This window comes from Rattus rattus, chromosome 18 (genome assembly GCF_011064425.1).
Source record: "Rattus rattus isolate New Zealand chromosome 18, Rrattus_CSIRO_v1, whole genome shotgun sequence".
Taxonomy (NCBI): domain Eukaryota; kingdom Metazoa; phylum Chordata; class Mammalia; order Rodentia; family Muridae; genus Rattus; species Rattus rattus.
The window spans coordinates 28,541,766-28,561,582 of NC_046171.1; the positions used below are offsets into that span (position 1 = coordinate 28,541,766).

Below are 19,817 nucleotides of genomic sequence, written 5' to 3' on the forward strand. Positions count from 1 at the left end.
GCTCATTTCAGACTTCCCATTTCCTCATCAAGCATCCACAATATCCATATAATAATCGGGGGTGGGCACAGAGAGAGACAGAGGCTCCCTATGTCCCCAAGGCTGGCCTCAAACTCATGATCCACTTGTTTATTTTTAACTACACTGACGTTATAATTACCATGCGATAACCCATACCTCTGTCCATAATGAGCACACCATCAAGCACAGCTGCTATTAATAATAGCCCAATCTCACAACTCTGTTAACTACTGCAGACTGATACCTCTAGTTCTAAAACGCCAGATGTTCTAAGACCTGATCTTTTTTCTTTTTAAAAAGAACTAACGGGGGCTGGAGAGATGGCTCAGCGGTTAAGAGCACTGACTGCTCTTCCAGAGGTCCTGAGTTCAATTCCTAGCAACCACATGGTGGCTCACAACCATCTGTAATGAGATCTGATGCCCTCTTCTGGTGTATCTGAAGACAGCGACAGTGTATTCATATAAATAATAAATAAATAAATCTTTAAAAAAAAAAAAGAACTAACATGGTTTCACATTGGAAAACTGCCGCACCTGACTTCAGGCTGTGCATAAGAGGAATGTCTGTGAGTCAAGGGGATTGTGTGGGACCCACCTCCAACATGGTTCCAAGTATGCCAGCATAAAAAAAAAGCGGAAATCTTGCCCCAAGCATCTTAATACAATTGTATCTATAACATGCACGTGTACCTGCCTGCCTGTGAGTGCTCTCGCTTGAGTGCAGAGGAGTGTGTGTGTGTGTGTGTGTGTGTGTGTGTGTGTGTGTGTCATGGTACGGATCTAGGAGCTTCCAGGGAGTCTCCTGTCTCCACCTCCTGTCTCACCATAGGACCATTGGGATTACAGACTATTACAGATTATATACATACTATATACATGGTATACATAGTATGTATATACCATGTATATACATTGGCTTTCCGAGATTTAAACTCAGGCTCTCTTGCTTTTACCAGCTGAGCCACCTCCCCAGCCCGGCCCTCCTCCTGTATTTACAACTTTATTTTTTTTTCCCAAATGACAAAAACTACAGTCAGTTAGATTAAGAAGTATTCCCACCTTCACTCAGGCAAATGGAAGTTTTAGCTCCAGACCAATGGTCAGGCAATGAGCTACTTTGTCTGGTGCTGCTGCCCCTGACATCCTCTAGGCCACAGCCCTGGACCTTGCCACCTTCTCTTTCGTGTTGGGAGAAGATTCATAAGGCACATTCCCAAGTTCTGGCTTCTCTATTGCCAAGGTCACTGCCATTTCTTACATGCTGTGGAGGGAGTGAAAAAGGCATTTGATTTGTAGAAGAGGAGGAGGAAGGGGGGAGGAGGAGGAAGGGAGGAGGAGGAGAGGGGGAGGATGAGGAGAGGGAGAAGGAGAATCAGGAGGGAGACTTTCTTAGTCACATGGGGGTACGACATGGAATTAAACAACTACGGAGTCAGGCTTCTGACTTAAGATAAATGACTTAATCTTCAGTTCAAATGCACACGTGAACTTGATATAAGTGTTTCCCATCTGAATTCTGGGGTGGGTGGGTAGATCCTGCAGAGAGGAGAGAAGCTAGCTCAGCCTGAGCTGTCGAACACAGAGAGAACAATTTCTCCTTTGACCGGATCAAGGCATTCATCTGCTGGGCCAAAGACCTGTTCCTGCATCTCTGGCTTCCACCCTGTCCCGAGTGCTGAGCTTAAAGGGCATCATGAACAGCCCTAGAATCCTCTGGGTTTGAAACCTCCACACTCCGGCATCGCCTGTGGTATCCTCCTTCCCTGTAATCAGGATGATGACCAATTCTATTCCAGTTTGTTTGTGCTTAGAACCATGTTATTTTTCTTATTCTGTGACGTCATTTTATCTGTGAAATGAGCCCTCTGATAGGAGTATTCAGCCATCTCTCTCACAGATAAACGAAGCCTCGGATTAGGCAGATTGTCCATGAGGACAGAGATCATAGACGGTGGTGGAGTTCCCAGCATCTGACATACACCCGAGCTCATGCAGCCTACACACAGACAAGCATGCATACACATAATTAAAATAATAAAAACAAACCTAAAAGAGATAAGTGGTGGGTGATCCAGCGCAAATGGTAGGGTGCCTGCCTCCTGTTCACAAACCCGGAGTCCAACCTCCAGCACCGTATTAACAGGTATAGGTGGGCACACCTGGAATCTTAGCGTGCAGGGGGTAGAAGCAGGAAGGTCAGGGGGTCAGAAGTCAATGTCCATCCTCAGTTGCATTGTAAGTTTGAAGGCAGCGTGAGAAACATGAGAAGTTGTCTCAAAAAAGCAACCAAAGCAAAGCAAAACAAAACTATTCAACTGGTTAACCGACGACGAAGAACCTGAAAGATTTATACATTCTATGGGGAAACTAAGACTCAGGGTTGGAACTTCTCTAGGGCCCTTCCACAAACAGCAGTATTCTAGAGAAAGGAGCCTCTTTGCGTCTCTTCCGCCTGCCAGACACGTGACTTTGTTTGCTTGCCAGTCTCGTGAGACCACGTGACTCTGTGTCGCTCTGGCTGCCCTGGAACTCACTCTGTAAACCAGGCCTCAAACTCTGAGATCTGCCTGCCTCTGCCTCCCAGGAGCTGGGATTAAAGACGTGCACCGCGGCCACAGTAGCCTCAGCCAGGTGAGACACCGTCATTTTTCCTCCAACAAGGGTCACTGAAGACTTGAGTTTGGCAGAGATGGGAGGATCGCCCCTGGCATCGGTACCACACGGCAGCAGGTGCCCAGGAAAAAGTCCCCACTTCCTAGGCACTGTGTAACCCCCAATCCGTACCCAAAGAGTCCTGACCAACAGAGAGTGACCCTATCCCTGAACTAAACAAGACTCCATTTCTAAAGCATGACAGGTCAAGTTCAGGGCTGGATTGTGCCTGACTCAGAAAACTCAACGGAAGAGAAATATTTATATGTGCTGCGCAATGATTACTGCGAATGGACTTGGTTTTGAATGCTCACGTCTGCCTTGGTTGAAGGAGGACACTCGGTGTTCTTCACACTGCGACCCCATCATCCTTCCCCTCCTAAAAGCCATCAGAGACACTGGGCTCTGGCCACTCATCTCCCAGTTCCGAGGACAAATAACTCCCATCTGCTTAGGTTCTTCTACCTAGAAAACCTCCCCACTTCTGGTTATTTTTTTTTAAATGTGTATTATGTGTGCCTGCATCCAGGCATGTATGTGCACCATGTGCATTCCGGTGCCCGAGGAGCCCCAAAGAGGATACTGGATCCCCGACACCGGAGTTACAACTGTTGGGAACTGTGTACGTTGGAAACTGAACCTGGATCCTCTGTGAGAGCAGCAAGCGCTAACCATTGTGCCATCCTCCCACTCTCTTTCCACTCTGCTGCCAGCATCAGGGAAGGTTTCATCTGCTCTCAAGCACATTGTTAACCCTTTCATAACACTCATGTGCTGAAGGATATAAGCTACAGCTACCGGTGATCAGCAGCTCCCAGTTCAGCCCCGCATCTGGCACCCTGCCTGTTGTTCTTAATCATTCAACCTGAGTCAAACCTAGTCATTACTTTTGTGTAGGCGTATACTGTTTTGCTTGCCTTCTCATGGCCTGCTTGTCACCACACATAAGAGCGCTTTGTGGGTTGGGGATTTAGCTCAGTGGTAGAGCGCTTGCCTAGGAAGTGCAAGGCCCTGGGTTTGGTCCCCAGCTGGGGGGGGGCGCGGGGGGGGCAGGGGGGGCAAAGAGCGCTTTGGTTTGGGGGATATCATTGCTTGGCTACCCAATAGTCAGCGGCCAAGGCGAACTTCAAAGGACAGCCCCTCCACTCACTTGGTCACCTGAGTGACCTGTTTACAGCACTCACGGCAGAGTGAGCATGACATTCGTACTGATGACTGTAAGTGTTTTTAAAGGTCTTATTTTAATTATGAGTGTGTGCATGTGTGTGTGTGAGAGCACGTGTATGTGTGAGCATGTGTGTGCGAGCATGTGTGCATGTGTGTGCACATGTATATGTGTGTGAGCACATGTGTGTGCATGTGTGCATGTCTGAGCATCTGCATGCATGCATGTATGTGCATGCGTGTGTGCACGTGTGTGTGCACTTGTGTGTCTGTGTATGTATGTGTGTAGGTATGTGCATGCTTGAGTGCATGTGCCTGCAGCAGCCAGGGGGTCTTACATGTGGACTGAGAGCTACCCTGTGTTAGTGTTAGGAGGCCCACCTGCTGAGGACAGGCATGGCCATGCAATGCTTAGAGCTGATTTAGAAACCGTCTTCTTTTCTCAATATTTATTTTACATGTTTTGGTTTTGGTGACAGTGTCTTCCTACATGGCTGTGGCTGTCCTGGAACTCCACCATGCCTGGCCTATAGTGTTTTGGTTTTGAGACAGGATCTCAGGTTGCAGCCCAGACTGACTAGGAAACTCTTCCAGTACTGAGCATGACCTTGAGCTTCTGACCCTCCTTCTAGCTCTCAAGGACAGGGATACTCCGTCATGACTGGATTTATTCAGGGCTGGGGTCTGAGCCCAGGCCTTGTGCACGCCAGGCACTCTACCAAGTGAGTAGACCTTTCCTTGTTGTTTTGAGATTAGGTTTCTCTATGCCCTAGCTGTCCTGGAACTAGCTCTGTAGACCTCATGTAGACGTCTGTAAAACTAGTAGAGATCAGCCTGCCTTTGCTGGAGTTGAAGGCGGGCGTCCCCACTACCTGGCCTTTTTTTTTTCTTTAATATTTTGTGTGGGTCTGTATGTATGAATGTATCTGTGTGTAAGTGTGTATGTGTTTTATGTGTGTGTCTGTATGTATGTGTGGATCTGTGTGTGTGAGTGTGTATCTGTATGTGTATGTATCTGTGTGTGACCATGTGTTGTGAGTGTGTGTCTGTATGTGTGCATCTGTGTGTGACTGTGTGTGTTGTGAGTGTGTCTGTATGTGTGTATATAAGTGTGTGTGTGTCTGTATGTGTGTATGTGTGTGTATATAAGTGTGTGTGTGTCTGTTTGTGTGTATATAAGTGTGTGAGTGTGTGTATCTGTGTGTGTCTGTATGTGTATGTATCTGTGTGTGACCATGTGTTGTGAGTGTCTGTATGTGTGTGCATCTGTGTGTGACTGTGTGTGTTGTGTGTCTGTATGTGTGTATATAAGTGTGTGTGTGTCTGTATGTGTGTATGTGTGTGTATATAAGTGTGTGTGTGTCTGTATGTGTGTATATAAGTGTGTGAGTGTGTGTATCTGTGTGTGTCTGTATGTGTATGTGTGTGCATCTGTGTGTGACTGTGTGTGTTGTGAGTGTGTCTGTATGTGTGTATATAAGTGTGTGTGTGTGGGGTTGGTGATTTAGCTCAGTGGTAGAGCACTTGCCTAGCAAGTGCAAGGCCCTGGGTTCGGTCCCAGCTCTGTATATGAGGGTGTGTGTGTTTGTGTGTGTGTCTGTATGTGTCTGTATGTGTGTGTATGTATGTGCATCTGTGTGTGACTGTGTGTGTGTGTGTGTGTCTGTATGTGTGTATATAAGTGTGTGAGTGTGTGTATCTGTGTGTGAGTGTGTGTATCTGTGTGTGTCTGTATGTGTGTGTATGTGTGTGTTGTGAGTGTGTCTGTATGTGTGTATATAAGTGTGTGAGTGTGTGTATCTGTGTGTGTGTCTGTGTGTATAAACGTGTTTGTGTGTGTGTTCATGTGTGCTCCCCCCTACACTCTTCATTATGTTGTTTTACAGCAAGTTTGCCCTCATCACAAAACGAAGCTGAGAAGTCTCACTTCTGTCCCTCAAAGGGAGACTTGAGGCTTTGCCAAGCACCTGTGTTGAGGAAAGGGTGGAGGCAGAGGCAGGTGGGAGCAGAGGCTGAAGGGACTGGGACACAGTGGGGGGTGCTTCGGGACCATCAGACTGCTGCAGCCTGCAGGGGCAGACCAGGATGGCCTCTGGCTCTCCACAGAACACAGCTGACCTTCCAGCCTGAGGAGCTATGAAAGCCATAAACTCTCTAACTGCAGCGAGTGGAGACCACTCGTCCACCACAGCACTAAAATTAGGGTCAGAGGGCAAGTTTCAGAGCCTGAAGAAAAACTGTTTGGGGACTCAGAGGCTGAGAAGTCATCAAAACTCTTTCCTGAGAGACAGAAAAATCACATGCACACGTGCACGCGCGCGTGCGTGCACACACACACACACACACACACACACACACACACACACCAAAAGTCAGATTAACCCTTCACACACACACATACATGGGGGCTGGGTGGGACGGGGTTGGGGAGGATGGAGAGAGAGAGAGCACTTTAGAACGCGAGAGAGCACGCTTTATTTCAGAATTCTACAGCAGAGGGTGGGAAGCTGGGCCTCACATCCCAATGTTGATCTGCAAACGTCTGCAGAAAGAGCCCAGATCTCAAAGAAACGGCTTCCAGTGATTTCCGGGGAAGCCTCTGGCCCTGAGGGAGTGTCTTCTCTTTTCTGCTTCTCACTGAGGTACAGGATAACAGATACTTAAGCGGCTCCTGCCTGGACCCTTAAGCTACTTGACTGGCAAGCGCATGTGCGTTCCTAAGCTCCCTTCTCACTAAATTCTTGTCTCCTCTGAAACCCAGGTTGGCCTCAGGCTGCTTCGCCCTCCTGAGAGCTGGGGTTGCAAGTGTGCACCACCAGCTCCAGCCTCGTTAAACTTCAGAATAGGAGCCTGTGACCCTTAATTCGGCTCCTCATCCTCTAGAATTCCCCCAACAGTACCATCCCATATAAAATGGTTCCTTGACTAAAAGAGTAAAGGGCACAAGTATGAAGCTGAATGACTGGATTAAATCAGTTCCAAACACCGGTCTGGCACTAAACAGGACTATTTCATTAACACTTTACAGAAGAGTTCCGTCTGGCGGCGCCGTGGGGATACCAGTCGCTCTGGACGGGGACCACAGAGGCAGGACGAATGGAAGTTTGGACGCATGCGTGTGAATGTTTGCCTGTGCATATATATGCACACGTACATGCCTGGGTTAGTGAGACCTCACCCCAACAACTGGAACCAGGAGCCGCTGCCCAGAGCTCCATGGCCTCTCAGAAGTTAAACTGAAAGAAGAGGTTTCAGACTCTGGCTGGCCTGAAAGCTAAGACCGATTGTGTGTTTTACTTAATTTGTCATTATGATTCTATGCACGTGAATGTTTGCTTGCCCACACATATGTAAGTGCATGTATACATGTGTGCCTGGTGGTGAGTCCAGAAGAGGAGAGCTTGATGGGACTGGAGTTATAGGCAACTGTGACTCATCCATCGTGAAAGCTGAGAACCGAACCCAGTCTCTCTGGGTGAGCAGCAACCACTAAACTGTCGAGCCCTTCAGTATCCTGTCCTTTTTTGTTTTTTTTTTCTTACATTTTCGAAAGACAAAGAACAGAGGCTCTTGACATGAGGAATTGTATTATGTTCAGAGTTTCGGTCTGTACATACAATTTTATTGGCAAATTTAATTTATCTTCGTGCTCCACAGGGTTGCTTTTGTAAGCTGAAGTGAACAGACTGCAAGGTCTCAGATATTTCCTCTCTACAGTTAAGGTTTGCAGGACCCTGGTCTAAGGCCCTGTCAATGCTCGAGCTCCTGCTCAATACATTGGACACTGCGGGAAGAGAGACCTGGTGGCTACCAAGCGTCTCCCAGCCGGCGGGTTAGCTCTGATTGCCTGTTCAACCCTGTGCTGGCAGCAGGAAGACACATTAGTGCCATTTTCAACATGAAGGGCGTTTCCTTACTGTAGGCTAAGACTAAGACAAGCATCTCACCTCACACCAATTTGAGGTCACAAGGGTTACCTGGGTTAGATTCAAATCAGAATTTAAACGTTTTCTTTAATGCACACCGGTGTTTGGACTGCACGTACGTCTGTGTGAGGGTATCAGATCCCCTGGAACAAGAGTTACAGCAACAAGTATCAGAGAGCCTCCCTCTCAGATTAGTGAACAGGGATAAACATCCAGTTACACTAGAAAATGTAATATCCTTCTGAGGTTTACTCTGAGTCCCCACATTTGCTTACAGGATGACGGAACCATCAGCCTCCCTGGGACTCAAAAGCGCCAGTTACTGAGAATTTTCTACACGCACCTTAGCCAGGGCTCGACTTCTAAGGGACAGTGAATCCTCAAACAATGATTCTCATAAAGTTTTCTCTTGCTAGAGGCAGGAGATGGCATTTGTAAGCACCCTAATTTCATGTTAGAGTAACTTAAAATGTACGGAAAGTAATTTTACACACAAATTAGACAGGAACAGAGAACTTGAATAAAACAAATCTTTTTTTTTAAGATTTACTTATTTTATGTATTTGAGTACACTGTCACTGTCTTCAGACACACCAGAAGAGGGCATCAGATCTCATTACAAATGGTTGTGAGCCACCATGTGGTTGCTGGGAATTGAACTCAGGACCTCTGGAAGAACAGTCAGTATTCTTAACTGTTTGAGCCATCTCTCAAGCCCCAAATAAATCTTTTTAAAAAAATTTGAAGGATGTGGTGGTTTGAATACGAAGAGACCCCATAGGCTCATGTCCTTGAACGCTCAGTCACCAGGGAGTGAAACTGCTGAAAAGGATTAGAAGGATTGGGGGTGTGGCCTTGTGGGAGTGGGTGTGGCTTGTTAGAGGAAGTGTGTCACTGGGGGTGGGTTTTGAGGTTTCAGGCCCAACCTCTCTGTAGTTTTCTGCTTGAAGATCAGGAGTAGCTCTTAGCTATTTTTTCCTGCCTGCTGCTAGGCTCCCTGCTGCCATGTTCCCGCCCTGGTGATAATGGACTAAACCTCTGAAACTATAAGCCAGCCCCAATTAAATGCTTTCTTTCATTAGAGTTGCTTTGGTTGTGGTGTCTCTTCACAGCCACAGAACAGTGACTAAGATGGGGCCGGAGAAATGGCTCAGCAGTTGCGAACTGGGTTTGTTGTTTGCGTATATGAGTGTTGGCCACATGTCTGTGTTGCCCTCTGAGGCTAGAAAAGGACATTGGAGTCCAGGTTCTGAGCCGACTGATTGGGTTCTGGATCCAAACTCCGGTCCTTTGGAAGAGTGTAGCCACCACTCTTAACTGCAGGTCTCAGTTGAGAGTTCCACAGCCATAATCACACAGACATTCTTGTGGGTCACAAAATGAAAACACATAAACGCGGGGAAGGGTAGAGAGGTTGGTAGGAAGATAGGGTGTGGATGAGAGGCCCTGCCCCGCCCTGCCCCATCCCGCCCCGCCCCGTGCCATATCTCCAGCCCTGTCATGCATTTCTTTTTTTTTTTTCTGGAGCTGAGGACAGAACCCAGGGCCTTGCGCTCACTAGGCAAGCACTCTACCACTGAGCTAAATCCCCAACCCCACCATCATGCATTTCTTAACGTCCTTCTTAATGTCCTCTATCATTATCATAAAATGTGATTTTAAATCTAAATCTTGCTTTTCCGGTGTTTTTGGATATCCAATATTTTCTTTGGTGGGAGAAGTGGGCTCTGATGTTGTCACGTAGTCTTGGTTTCTGTTTGCTTAGGTTCCTGCGCTTGTCTCTCACCATCAGGTTGTCTCTGGTGTTAGCTTGTCTTGCTGTTTCTGGCAGTGGCTTGGCCGTCCTGTGGGTATGTGTCAGCACTCCTGTAAAACTGTTTTCCTGTTTTCTTTCAGCCATTTCTGGGTACAGGTGCCCTGCTCTCAGGTGTGTAGGCGCTCCTGGTGACTGTCTTTCAGCTCTTGGCACAGGCAGGATTCAGAAGTGTGATGCCCCTGACTGCTCTTAAGTCCTTGCACCCAGCGGGTACAGCTGGCGCTAGGCCATTCCCTCTCGGGTTGGGAATGTGGGCAGAAGGTAGTCTTGTCTGATTTCTCAGGAGTGTCTGCACTTCTTAGGGTCCAGCTCTCTTCCCCCACGGGATTTTGGGTGCAGGGTGCTGTTTGACCAGTTCATTTGGTTTGGGTATAGACCAGAACCACAGGTACCTGCAGCTGATTGTTTCCATATTCCTGTGTCAGAGGCATTATGCAGTTTCCTCTCGGATCAGGGATGCAGGTAAAGGTGGGCAGAAGTGGCAGTCTGTCCTGCAGTCTGTCAGGATGGTCTGCACTTCTGGATGTTCAGCTCTCTTCCCCATGGGATTTGGGGGCGGGGGGCTATGATTTCAACCTGGGGCCTTTGCAAGAGCAACATGAGCTCAAAGCTTAACCAGGGAACCAATCCTACAAGCCTCGATCCCTTTTCAAATCCTACCAGTAAGGGTGTTCTGTATGCCTTTGCACGACAAGCATGCTTGGTGCTCAGTATGGGCAAACAAGGGAGATGTGTGTGGCCATGTAAGTACTGAAAATGAAACCTGGTTCTCTGGAACCAAAGCCCACTGCACCTCTCCAGCCCTTCAGAGCTACACACTATGTTCTAATCTCAGCATTCAAGAATTAGTGGCAAGGGGTCAAGCTTGAGGTCAACTTGGGCTCCAGAGACTCTGTCCACAGATACTTGTTAATAAGCAGGCTGATGATACGCCACTGAAGCAACACTGAATGTGAACTATCTGAGGACACTTGGGGTTCCAGGCAATTGAGACTAAAACTGACCAAGCCTCGGAACAGAGGTTCAGGGTTGAGGGAGGAAGCTCATTGTATCACAAACTTAAGCTCTTGAAGTGATGACTGGCTTGCTGGTTTTGTTCAGAAATAGCCACTCCCAAGATTAATACACTCATCTCCTGGCAGCAGTTGATGTCAGGCAAGTGAATGAATACATCTCACTCAGTTTTTTGTAACTGGTCCAAAGCCTCAGGGTAAAGTAACAGATGGTTTCAATAAATGGCGCGCACGGGTGAGGCTTGGTCTAGTGTTTTTTGTCTCCCGTGAAGGATGGTTCAAAGTAGGTTTTCCTCTAATTAAATATTTATGTTAAGCCAGAAACAGCAAGTGGCGTTTTTTTAATTTTTATTTTGTGTGTATATGTAGCCCAGCTTATAGTTGTTTTTTGCATCTAAGAAACAAAATGAATGGCCATTAAATATTAACCTCACATGTTAGAAGTAGATTGTTCTTTTCCTGACTGAAAAAACAAAGGCCAACAACTAAAGTGTTCCCAGATCTAATAACAGGAGTGGGAAGCCAGGCTCAACAAAGGACTGCCCTTACAGTATACAAACATTAGGTGATGTGAGTGCCATTTATCTGGTGTCTGTTAAGGAATATATTTGAGGGTTAATTTTAAAAGTCTAGAAAAATACAGGGAAAGAGCACAGAAAAAGCTGAATTCAGCTCTATCGCACCTTCATGTGCTCTCTTTAATCAGAGACCTAAACAATTATAATTCCTTGAAAGCATTCCCCAACCTCCGAATTAGCAGAAGTCGAAAGAAACATCAAAGGACCTTAAACCAAATCGACTAGCTTAAGTTACACTGGAATACAAAGGGAATTTAAAATTATAAACATTGCTCAGCACAAATAGAATAAAAAAATAAGCATGATACAAAGAATTTTTACATGCTTCATCATGTTTTTTTGATGGTTATGGGAGCATGGTTTCAAGACGGGGATTCTCTGTTTAGCCCTTGCTATCCCAGAAACGTCACTCTGTAGACCAGAGATCTACACTCAGAGATCCACCTGCCTTTGTCTCCTGAGTGGTGGAGTTAAAGGTTTCCATTTTTAAGATAAACCAATAATGTATTATCCTTGAATAGTATTTCATGACAAGTTCTCATTTGCGAAGTCGTATATTCAAACGGCCAGTTCTAGAAACATACATATGAGTAACATACTACAGATGTCGCAGGCTGCGTGTATTTATTTAGGAATGCATATGTAGAATAGTTAATGAAGAGACCCTGTGTCTTGATAATCGGCTTTGGCTGGGACTGAATTCACATTGTACAAGCAAACCTCCAGCAAACATAACTGAGTTCTGCCTTCCTCTGCTTCTCACCTGCTGGCATTTACAGGTGTACATCGTGCCCAGCTAAAACACCACTTTCTTTTTTTTTTTTTTCTTTTTTTTTAGGAGCTGGGGACTGAACCCAGGGCCTTGCGCTTGCTAGGCAAGCGCTCTACCACTGAGCTAAATCCCCAACCCCACTTTCTTTTTAATATTGATCTTAATTTTATGTGTAGTAGTGATTTGACTGTAGTCTTTTTTTTTTTTTTTTTGGTTCTTTTTTTCGGAGCTGGGGACCGAACCCAGGGCCTTGTGCTTCCTAGGCAAGCGCTCTACCGCTGGGCTAAATCCCCAACCCCTTGACTGTAGTCTTGAGCTACCTGTGGGTGCTGGGAACTGACCCCTGGTCCTGAAGAACAGTGAGTGATTTTTTTTTTTTTTTTTGACTTTGCAGTCCAGGTCCTTTATTTCCTTTGTATACATTAGGCCATGAATCCGTATGGAATGGGCTCCAGCAGCTCAGGCTCCTTTCCGTTAGTCCTCACAAAGTGGGCTTCTCTGGGTGGCGCAGGGTGGCGCTTCAGCTGAACCCAGGCGCCCTTCTCTTTGGTTTCCTCTTTCTTCTGATCGTTCTCCTTCACCCGCTTCAGGAAGCTGTCTCTGCTCTTTGAGTGCTTGATGTGCTCAATCCGCACATTGATCCTCTTGACCAGAATCTTGCCTTTAACTTGCTTGTTTACAATGATGCCCACGGCATACTGGGTGACACTGTAGACTCTTCCAGTTTTGCCATGGTAACACTTATGGGGCATTCCTTTTTGAACAATGCCCATTCCCTTGATGTCTACAATGTCACCCTTCTTATAGATTCGCATGTACAAGGAACGACTCCATGTTTCCTAAAAGGTCTAGAGAACATATTCCGAGTGCCTCTTCTCTTTCCTTTTGTGTTCGTCATTTTGGCGAGTTACTGGAAGGTGGCTGCCCCGGTGGAAAGACAGTGAGTGATCTTAACCACTGAACCATCTTTCCAGCCCCAAGTTAACCTGTTTCTAAAATGTATGGATCCTCTGGAAGAGGTTCAATTCTAAGCACCTATAGGGCAGTTTACAACTGCTTAATCTCAGTTCCAGAGGATCCAACATCTCTTCTGGTCTCCATGGGCACCAGGTACACATGTTGTACCCAGATATACAAGCAGGCAGAACATCCGTACACATACATGAATACATAAAAATTCAAAAGACCATCTTCACAGATTCAGGTACTAGGCTTAGAAATTAAATATTATCAATAACAAAAAAGGGTGGAGCTGAACATAGTGAGACACACTTCAATTCAAGCCCTGATCCAAAGCTATTAAATATAGTTATCAGGCCAGTCAGGGTTACTACATCTCAGCAGTTTCTTTGTATGAAGGAGGTCCTATTCTGTCAGTTGTTAATTTCATTCACAGAGCCACACTCTCTTCTATGAGACTGCAGCTCTTGGCTACTTAAGGGATGATGGATGTGACACGTTCTTGCTTTGGATGCTGGGGATTTAACCTAGGGCTTCACTCATGTGCCCCCAGTCATTCTCATCCTCAGAGTGCCTCAAATTTAAGAGTTATACACATTTGACAACAATTCTAGTTTTTGGATAAACATTCATAAATTAGTTGTTTTGAAGAAATATAGTGTGTGTGTGTGCTGGTGTTCACGTGGACACCTCAGTATGCATGTGGAAGTCAGACGAACTGTAGGAAAAGGTTCTTTTTTCACCATACAGCAGGGTGAAAACTTGGTCAGGCTTGGTGACATCTGACCCACCTTGCAACAGTCTTTTTTTTGAAATAGGGCTTTGGGTAGCCCAGATTGGCCTTGAATTCCTATTCTTCTGGTCACAATTTCCTATATGCTGGGATTACAGACACATGCCACTATGCCTGGTACTGCTTGTCATTTTCGTTGTCTGTTTTTGTTTTTCCACACAGGATTTCTTTTGTGTAGCTCTGGCCGTCCTGGAACTCCCTATGTAGACCAAGTTGGCCCTGAACTCAGAGATCTACCTACCTGTTTCCCCCACTCCCTCCAATGCTGGGATTAGAGACACGCAGCCAGGCCACTACCGCCACCACCTAGCTCAGTCGTCTCTATGCCAAGTAGATCTAGAACAGGTGCTGAGTAGCGCCCAGGTTCCTATCAAAAAGCATGCTGGATATTGCTGAACATTTCCAGAGAAATAAAAAAATAGGTGCATGTACATGTCTAAATGCACTCCGTGTGACTTTTTTCCCTTGGGTTGGGGTGACAGGGAAGGACACTCTTTCTCTCTCTCTAGTCCAGGCTGCCAGGAACTCTCGATCCTCCCTGCCTCAGCCTCCTGAGTGCTGGGAGCACAGGCTGTGCAAGCACATCCGATCAACAGCTCTTAACTATATTCAGGGATGTTTGCTTGTGTGCACTCAGCCCTGAGGTAATCTCCAACACCAGCCTTCCAATAAACAAGACCAAGAGTTACTGCATCAGAGCAGAAGTTCACACATGCATGCTAACGAGCAGGCTGGCCTTGAGCTTCGTGACCGTCCACCTTAGCTTTCAGAATGGTGGCATTACAGTTGTGAGCTACTATACTTTATGCCTACCTACCGAGAAGCCCGCTCCCATACCTCGCCTCACATCCAACCATGGGCTTTCTATAAAATGATGGAAATAACTTTTACAGTAATTTAAATGAGATGCCCCCATACATTTCAAGCATTTGAAAACTTGGGACACCAGCTGGTGTGGCTTTACTGAAGGAAGCATGTGACTGAAAAGTAAGCTTTGAGGTTTCAAAAAGCCATCCCGAGGGCACTGTTTCCTGCTTGCAGTTCCGGATGTGAGCTCTCTGCGGCTCCTGCTGCCGTGCCTACCATGCACCGCCACATCTCCGACGCTGATAACTCTTATCCCTCTAGAACTGTAAATTAAATCAACCCTTCTTTCTGAGGTGCTTTGGTCATAGTGTTTTACCACAACAGAAGAGGCCATCAGATCTCCTAGAACTGGAGTTACAGATGACTGTAAGCCATTATGTGGGTGCTGGGAACTGAGCCCAGGTTCTTTGCAACACCAAATGCTCTTAGCTGCTGAGCCATCTCTCAAGTACCCCCTGCCTGTCTCTTTTAAAGATTTCCCTCTATTTATTTTTCTATGAGTGTTTTACTTACATGAATGTCTTTTGCACTGTATGTATACAGTGCCTGAGGAGCCCAGAAGAGTCCACTGGAATTACATATGGCTGTTGGGTATCATCTAATACTGGTATCTAATGCTGGAAATTAAACCTAGGTCCTTTCGAAGACTAGCCAGTGCTCTTAACCACCCAGTCATGTCCCAACCCTTCAGTGCCCCTTTCCCCCAGACACATCTCTAGAGGTCTATGTGAGGTCAGGCTGTCCGCGTGGCAACAGGCATATCTATGCCTCCTTGAGTCATTTCAAAGTCTATCCTGCAGTATTTTAAGGAAATTAATGTCCTTTTGTTTTTGAAAGAGGGTCTTATTTGCCCAGAGTTGCCCTGAATTTCTAATTTCTGGCTTCCACCTCCTGAGAAATGAGATTACAGGTATATACTACTACACTTGTTATAGGAGACTCTGTCTCAAAACAAAACCCAACAGTATCACATAAGATACATACCTTACTATAGAATTATAGTTTGTTACATAAAAATACAGTTTCGAGAACCAGGTGTGCACTGGGGAGGCAGAGGCAAGCAGCTTTTGTAAATTCAATGTCAGGTTGGTCTGCAGAGTGTTTTAGGACAGCCAAGAATACACAGAGAAATGGGGGTGGGGCATATGTTTATTAGGGGACATGTCGGACTGGAGGGATGGGACACTAATAGAGGACTAGAGAAATGGCTTAGCACTGGCTGCTCTTCTAGAGGAGTGGAGCTCAATTCCCAGCACCCACACAGCAGCTCATAACCACCTGTATCTCCAGGTCCAGGGGACCCAACACCCACTTTTGGCCTTTGTCGGCACCATATGTTAATGCGTTGCAGAGACAAACATCTACATGTGTAAAATATAACAAATAACACCCCCACCCCCCAGAAAACAAGAAGAAGCATCATTTTGAAATAAAAAGTGGCATGAAAACATGAGGTCCTTTAAGGATCCCCCTTCTGGGAGCCGCACTATCTACTTAGCTTAGATAAATGGTTAATGTGGTACTTTACATAATCATATTCATCTACAGAGAATATTCACCATTATTCTAGCAAAATAAATCCAAACAAAATACAAATATCTTTTTATGACAGTGAAGCATTCTTTTAGCTTTTTAGATAGAAAACTGTAATTACCTTGAACAAAAAAAAAAAAAAATTTTTTTTTTTTTTGGGTTCTTTTTTTCGGAGTTGGGGACCGAACCCAGGGCCTTGCGCTTCCTAGGCAAGCGCTCTACCACTGAGCTAAATCCCCAGCCCCAAAAAATTTTTTTAAAGGCAGCGTCTCTACCTAGACCAGGCTGTTCTAGTAGTCACTATGTAGACTAGGTTGGTCTTGAACTCACAAGAGAGCCAACTGCCTCTGGCTCCCAAGTACTGGGATCAAAGACTGTGTTAGCACAGTGGCAGTCTGGTGTAGAGTGTAATTGATAACACAATCCACCTACCCTCTCTTCCTCTGTGGTGTTCCTACAGCTGTGCACGATCGCCACATGGGCCTACCTACAAAATTTAGAGGATGCTAAGCCACATGCGTAGCCTCTGCCAGCTGGAGTGAGCAGCATCCAATAGAGAATACTTTACTTTTCATTATCAAATGTGCTCTGAAATTTACCCAAGTAAAAACCTGATTTACAGTAAATTATATGTCCTATCTTTTTAAGTCTCGAAACATCCACCAAAATTCTGAAGGAACTACACAGATTAATTAAAAAAATATTTTTAATGACTTAACTTAAGGCATCAATCAAACTGACAATCTACTGGCTTGTTACTAAACTGTACATTTGATGTCCACTGCCTTTTTTTTAACTTCTGAAAATTAAAATAGAAGTATCCAGGGCAAGTAAAACAATTAACTGAGTACAGTAACAGTACTGTCAAGACTATTACTTTGTGTAAACTCTAAGCACAATGCTAGCTAGCTCTATCGCTTTCTCAGTTGCAGGCTTTTAGACACAGCGTCTTCTGGATTAATTGCATTGTCCCTGAGACAAAGTCTCACTGGGGTTAACGGGATGTGCCACCATGAGCAGACTGCTTAACAACTACATTTAAACACTGAAAATAGTAGTCCAAAAAGGTTGCCAATATTAAGGAGCATGCTATTTTATGATATATACTCAAACTAAAAAAATGAACTATAAAACTATAAAACAATAGTTCTATAAATAAAAGCAAATTTTCTAGATATTTCAATAAAAGACATTTAGTAATTACAAGTTATTGTCAATTAAACTGATGAACTTTATTGGGGTTAAAACTATAACAAAGTTCATCCTAAAAGATTTTGCAATGCAAAATTCTTCACTCAGTGAGTATTTAATTTGAATGCTAGAAATTACAGGCAATTTTCAAAAGCAAACTCACATTCATAAAACTTTATACATCATTTGAACTAACATATGTTTATACTACTAAAATCAAACATGCATTGCCCTCAAACATTCCTGTGTCATGATTTTTTATATAGTACATTATTTAACACCACTCCTCATCACCAAATGTATTTTATCATACACTTGAACCATTCTCCTTGGATTTCTGATCTCTGTCTTCATTCTTTACGTTATCCTGTAAAATAGAAACAAAGTACACTTTAATTAGTTTCTTGTTACTCTGAAGTTAGCTTAAAATAGTCCTCACTGAGTGGTAAATATTAACAAATTAATTTTAATATGCTGCTGCCCAATTTTTCTTCAATTTTAGTGGTTTGGGACACTAAACCTAGGGCTTGGCCATTAAGCAATAAATCTAGCCAAATATTTGGTCTAATAAATATTAGACATAAATACATAAATCAAATTTGCATATTGTATGTAATTTCTAGGAAAAACTATAAAGATCACAATACTACATTACATTGAACCATGAAGACAGAAAAGACAAATCACCTCACCTTTTTTAGGACAGTGTGGATATCATCCATGACTGTGGATAAGTTTCTCAGTGTTTTATTCAATTGGTTTTCAAATTGCAAATTCATGTTTTCTGAAACCTTCAAGTTTTCTTGTAATTGACCAAGGTCTTTTTTGACCTCTCTAAGTTCACCAGAGAGGCTTTTGTTAGAATTCTCCAAGTTTAATATAGTTTTTCCATCTTCATCTGTTAAAAAACAAAACAAAAGAAAACCAAATTGAGCCCACGTGGGAGAAAGAAAACTCGCCGTCGTAAGTGTCCTCTGACCTCCCAGGTGTGCCATGGTATATTCCCCTCTCCCCCCTTAATAAAAAAATAAAAACTGAAGTATAAGAAGCAAAAGAAGCTGGCAGGATCCCTGTAACTCCAGCTACTCAGGAGGACAAGCTTCCTTTAGCCGTGTCTCAAAGTTGAAATACCAATAGACTTAGGGATACAGCCCAATGGCAGTCATGGACCTAAGGCACACGAGGCCCTGCCTCAGTCTTCAATACTGCAACAGACAGACAACTACACGACTTCCCACGACATCAAACTTCTGTGAAATGTTTATGAAAGTTAAATTCTTTTAACTAGTTATAAAGTACAACATGATCCAGTGTGCTGGCATCAAGTCTTTCTGAGGCTGAGAATAAAGAAGCTGTGAGTCTGAGACCAACCTGGGCTACAGAGTGAGTTCCGTGACAGCTAGGCTATGAAGTAAGACCTTGTCTTGAGAGAGAAAAGAAGCAAACTACCAAGGGTTTTAGATAGGGTTACTTTTAGCTATAGGTTCCTCTTGTTTTGTTTTGTGACATAATAATCACTGTGTAGCTGGCTGGCTCGTCTGGAACTTGTTATGTAGACTAAGTTTCTCAAAATCACAGAAAGCCACCTTCTTCTCTCTCCTGAGTGCCAGGTTCAACTTTCCATTTTTGTGACTATTTAGAGCAAAGAGAAAGTGGTACTAGAGGGGGTTGGGGATTTAGCTCAGTGGTAGAGCACTTGCCTAGCAAACGCAAGGCCCTGGGTTCAGTCCCCAGCTCGGGGGGGGAGTGGTACTGGAAGAGGTTAGAAAATATCAAAAGTCACGTCTCAAGCCTACAATTCTAGCACTGGGGCACACAGTCCCTGTCCCAACATCTGACACATAAGCTATGGTTCTTATAAAGCTAAGCAGTTTTATAACTAGCAGCAGAGAAAACAAAACGTAAAGTCGGGAGTTTCTGAGATGGCTCAGCAGTAAGAGCACACCCTGTTCTTGCCAAGGATGAGAGTGGCTAGCACCCACTCTCCAGCGCCTGTAACTAACTCCAGCTCCTAGGGATCTCAACCACTCTCCCTCTCCCTCTCCCTCAGGCCCGATGCCACGACTCCTTAGAGGTCCTAGCATACTGCCAGCAGCCTCACCTGTTTTCTCCTCTAGTAACTGGAGCTTCTGTTCTACCTCAGCTCTTACTTTTTCACTCTTTTCCAGCTTTTGTAAGAGACTCCCAACATCCACCATTGCACCGTTGTACACAATAAGCCCTACGTTTTCTTCTCCATCCTTCGATTCCTGCTTCACTGTTGGTGTCGGAAGTAGTAACCTGTTTCCCAGCGTCGTGTCTCCCTGCAGCGACTCTGGCTCGTCATGGCTCTCGCCGTCTTTTGAGGTGTCTGTTAATTTCCGATAGAAGCACGATTCTCGGAGCACTACTTTATTGAGCAGTTTCTTTACCTATTATGCAAGCAAATAAAGAGTAAGATGAAAATACAAGTATTTTACCTATTATACGAGCAAGTAAACAAATGGCTAAGAGGCAAATACTCTTCCTCACTGCAGAACTGAACGGGAG

At 44.8% G+C, this 19,817-nt stretch overlaps 1 protein-coding gene and 1 pseudogene across 1 annotated transcript in view; both read right to left on the reverse strand.

Moving 5' to 3' along the window:
- Nucleotides 1-12,366: 12,366 nt before the first annotated feature.
- Nucleotides 12,367-13,086, reverse strand: LOC116887160 (annotated as a pseudogene).
- A 3,703-nt stretch (nucleotides 13,087-16,789) lies between these two features.
- Ccar1 (cell division cycle and apoptosis regulator 1) overlaps nucleotides 16,790-19,817 on the reverse strand; it is a 41,269-nt gene continuing 38,241 nt past the window's right edge. The window contains exons 21-23 of the mRNA XM_032889281.1: nucleotides 19,390-19,699; nucleotides 17,981-18,186; nucleotides 16,790-17,655 (exon numbers count right to left, since the gene is read on the reverse strand). Coding sequence (XP_032745172.1) covers nucleotides 17,596-17,655; nucleotides 17,981-18,186; nucleotides 19,390-19,699 — 576 coding nt within the window. The 3' untranslated portion in view covers nucleotides 16,790-17,595. The remainder of the gene's footprint in view (nucleotides 17,656-17,980; nucleotides 18,187-19,389; nucleotides 19,700-19,817) is intronic.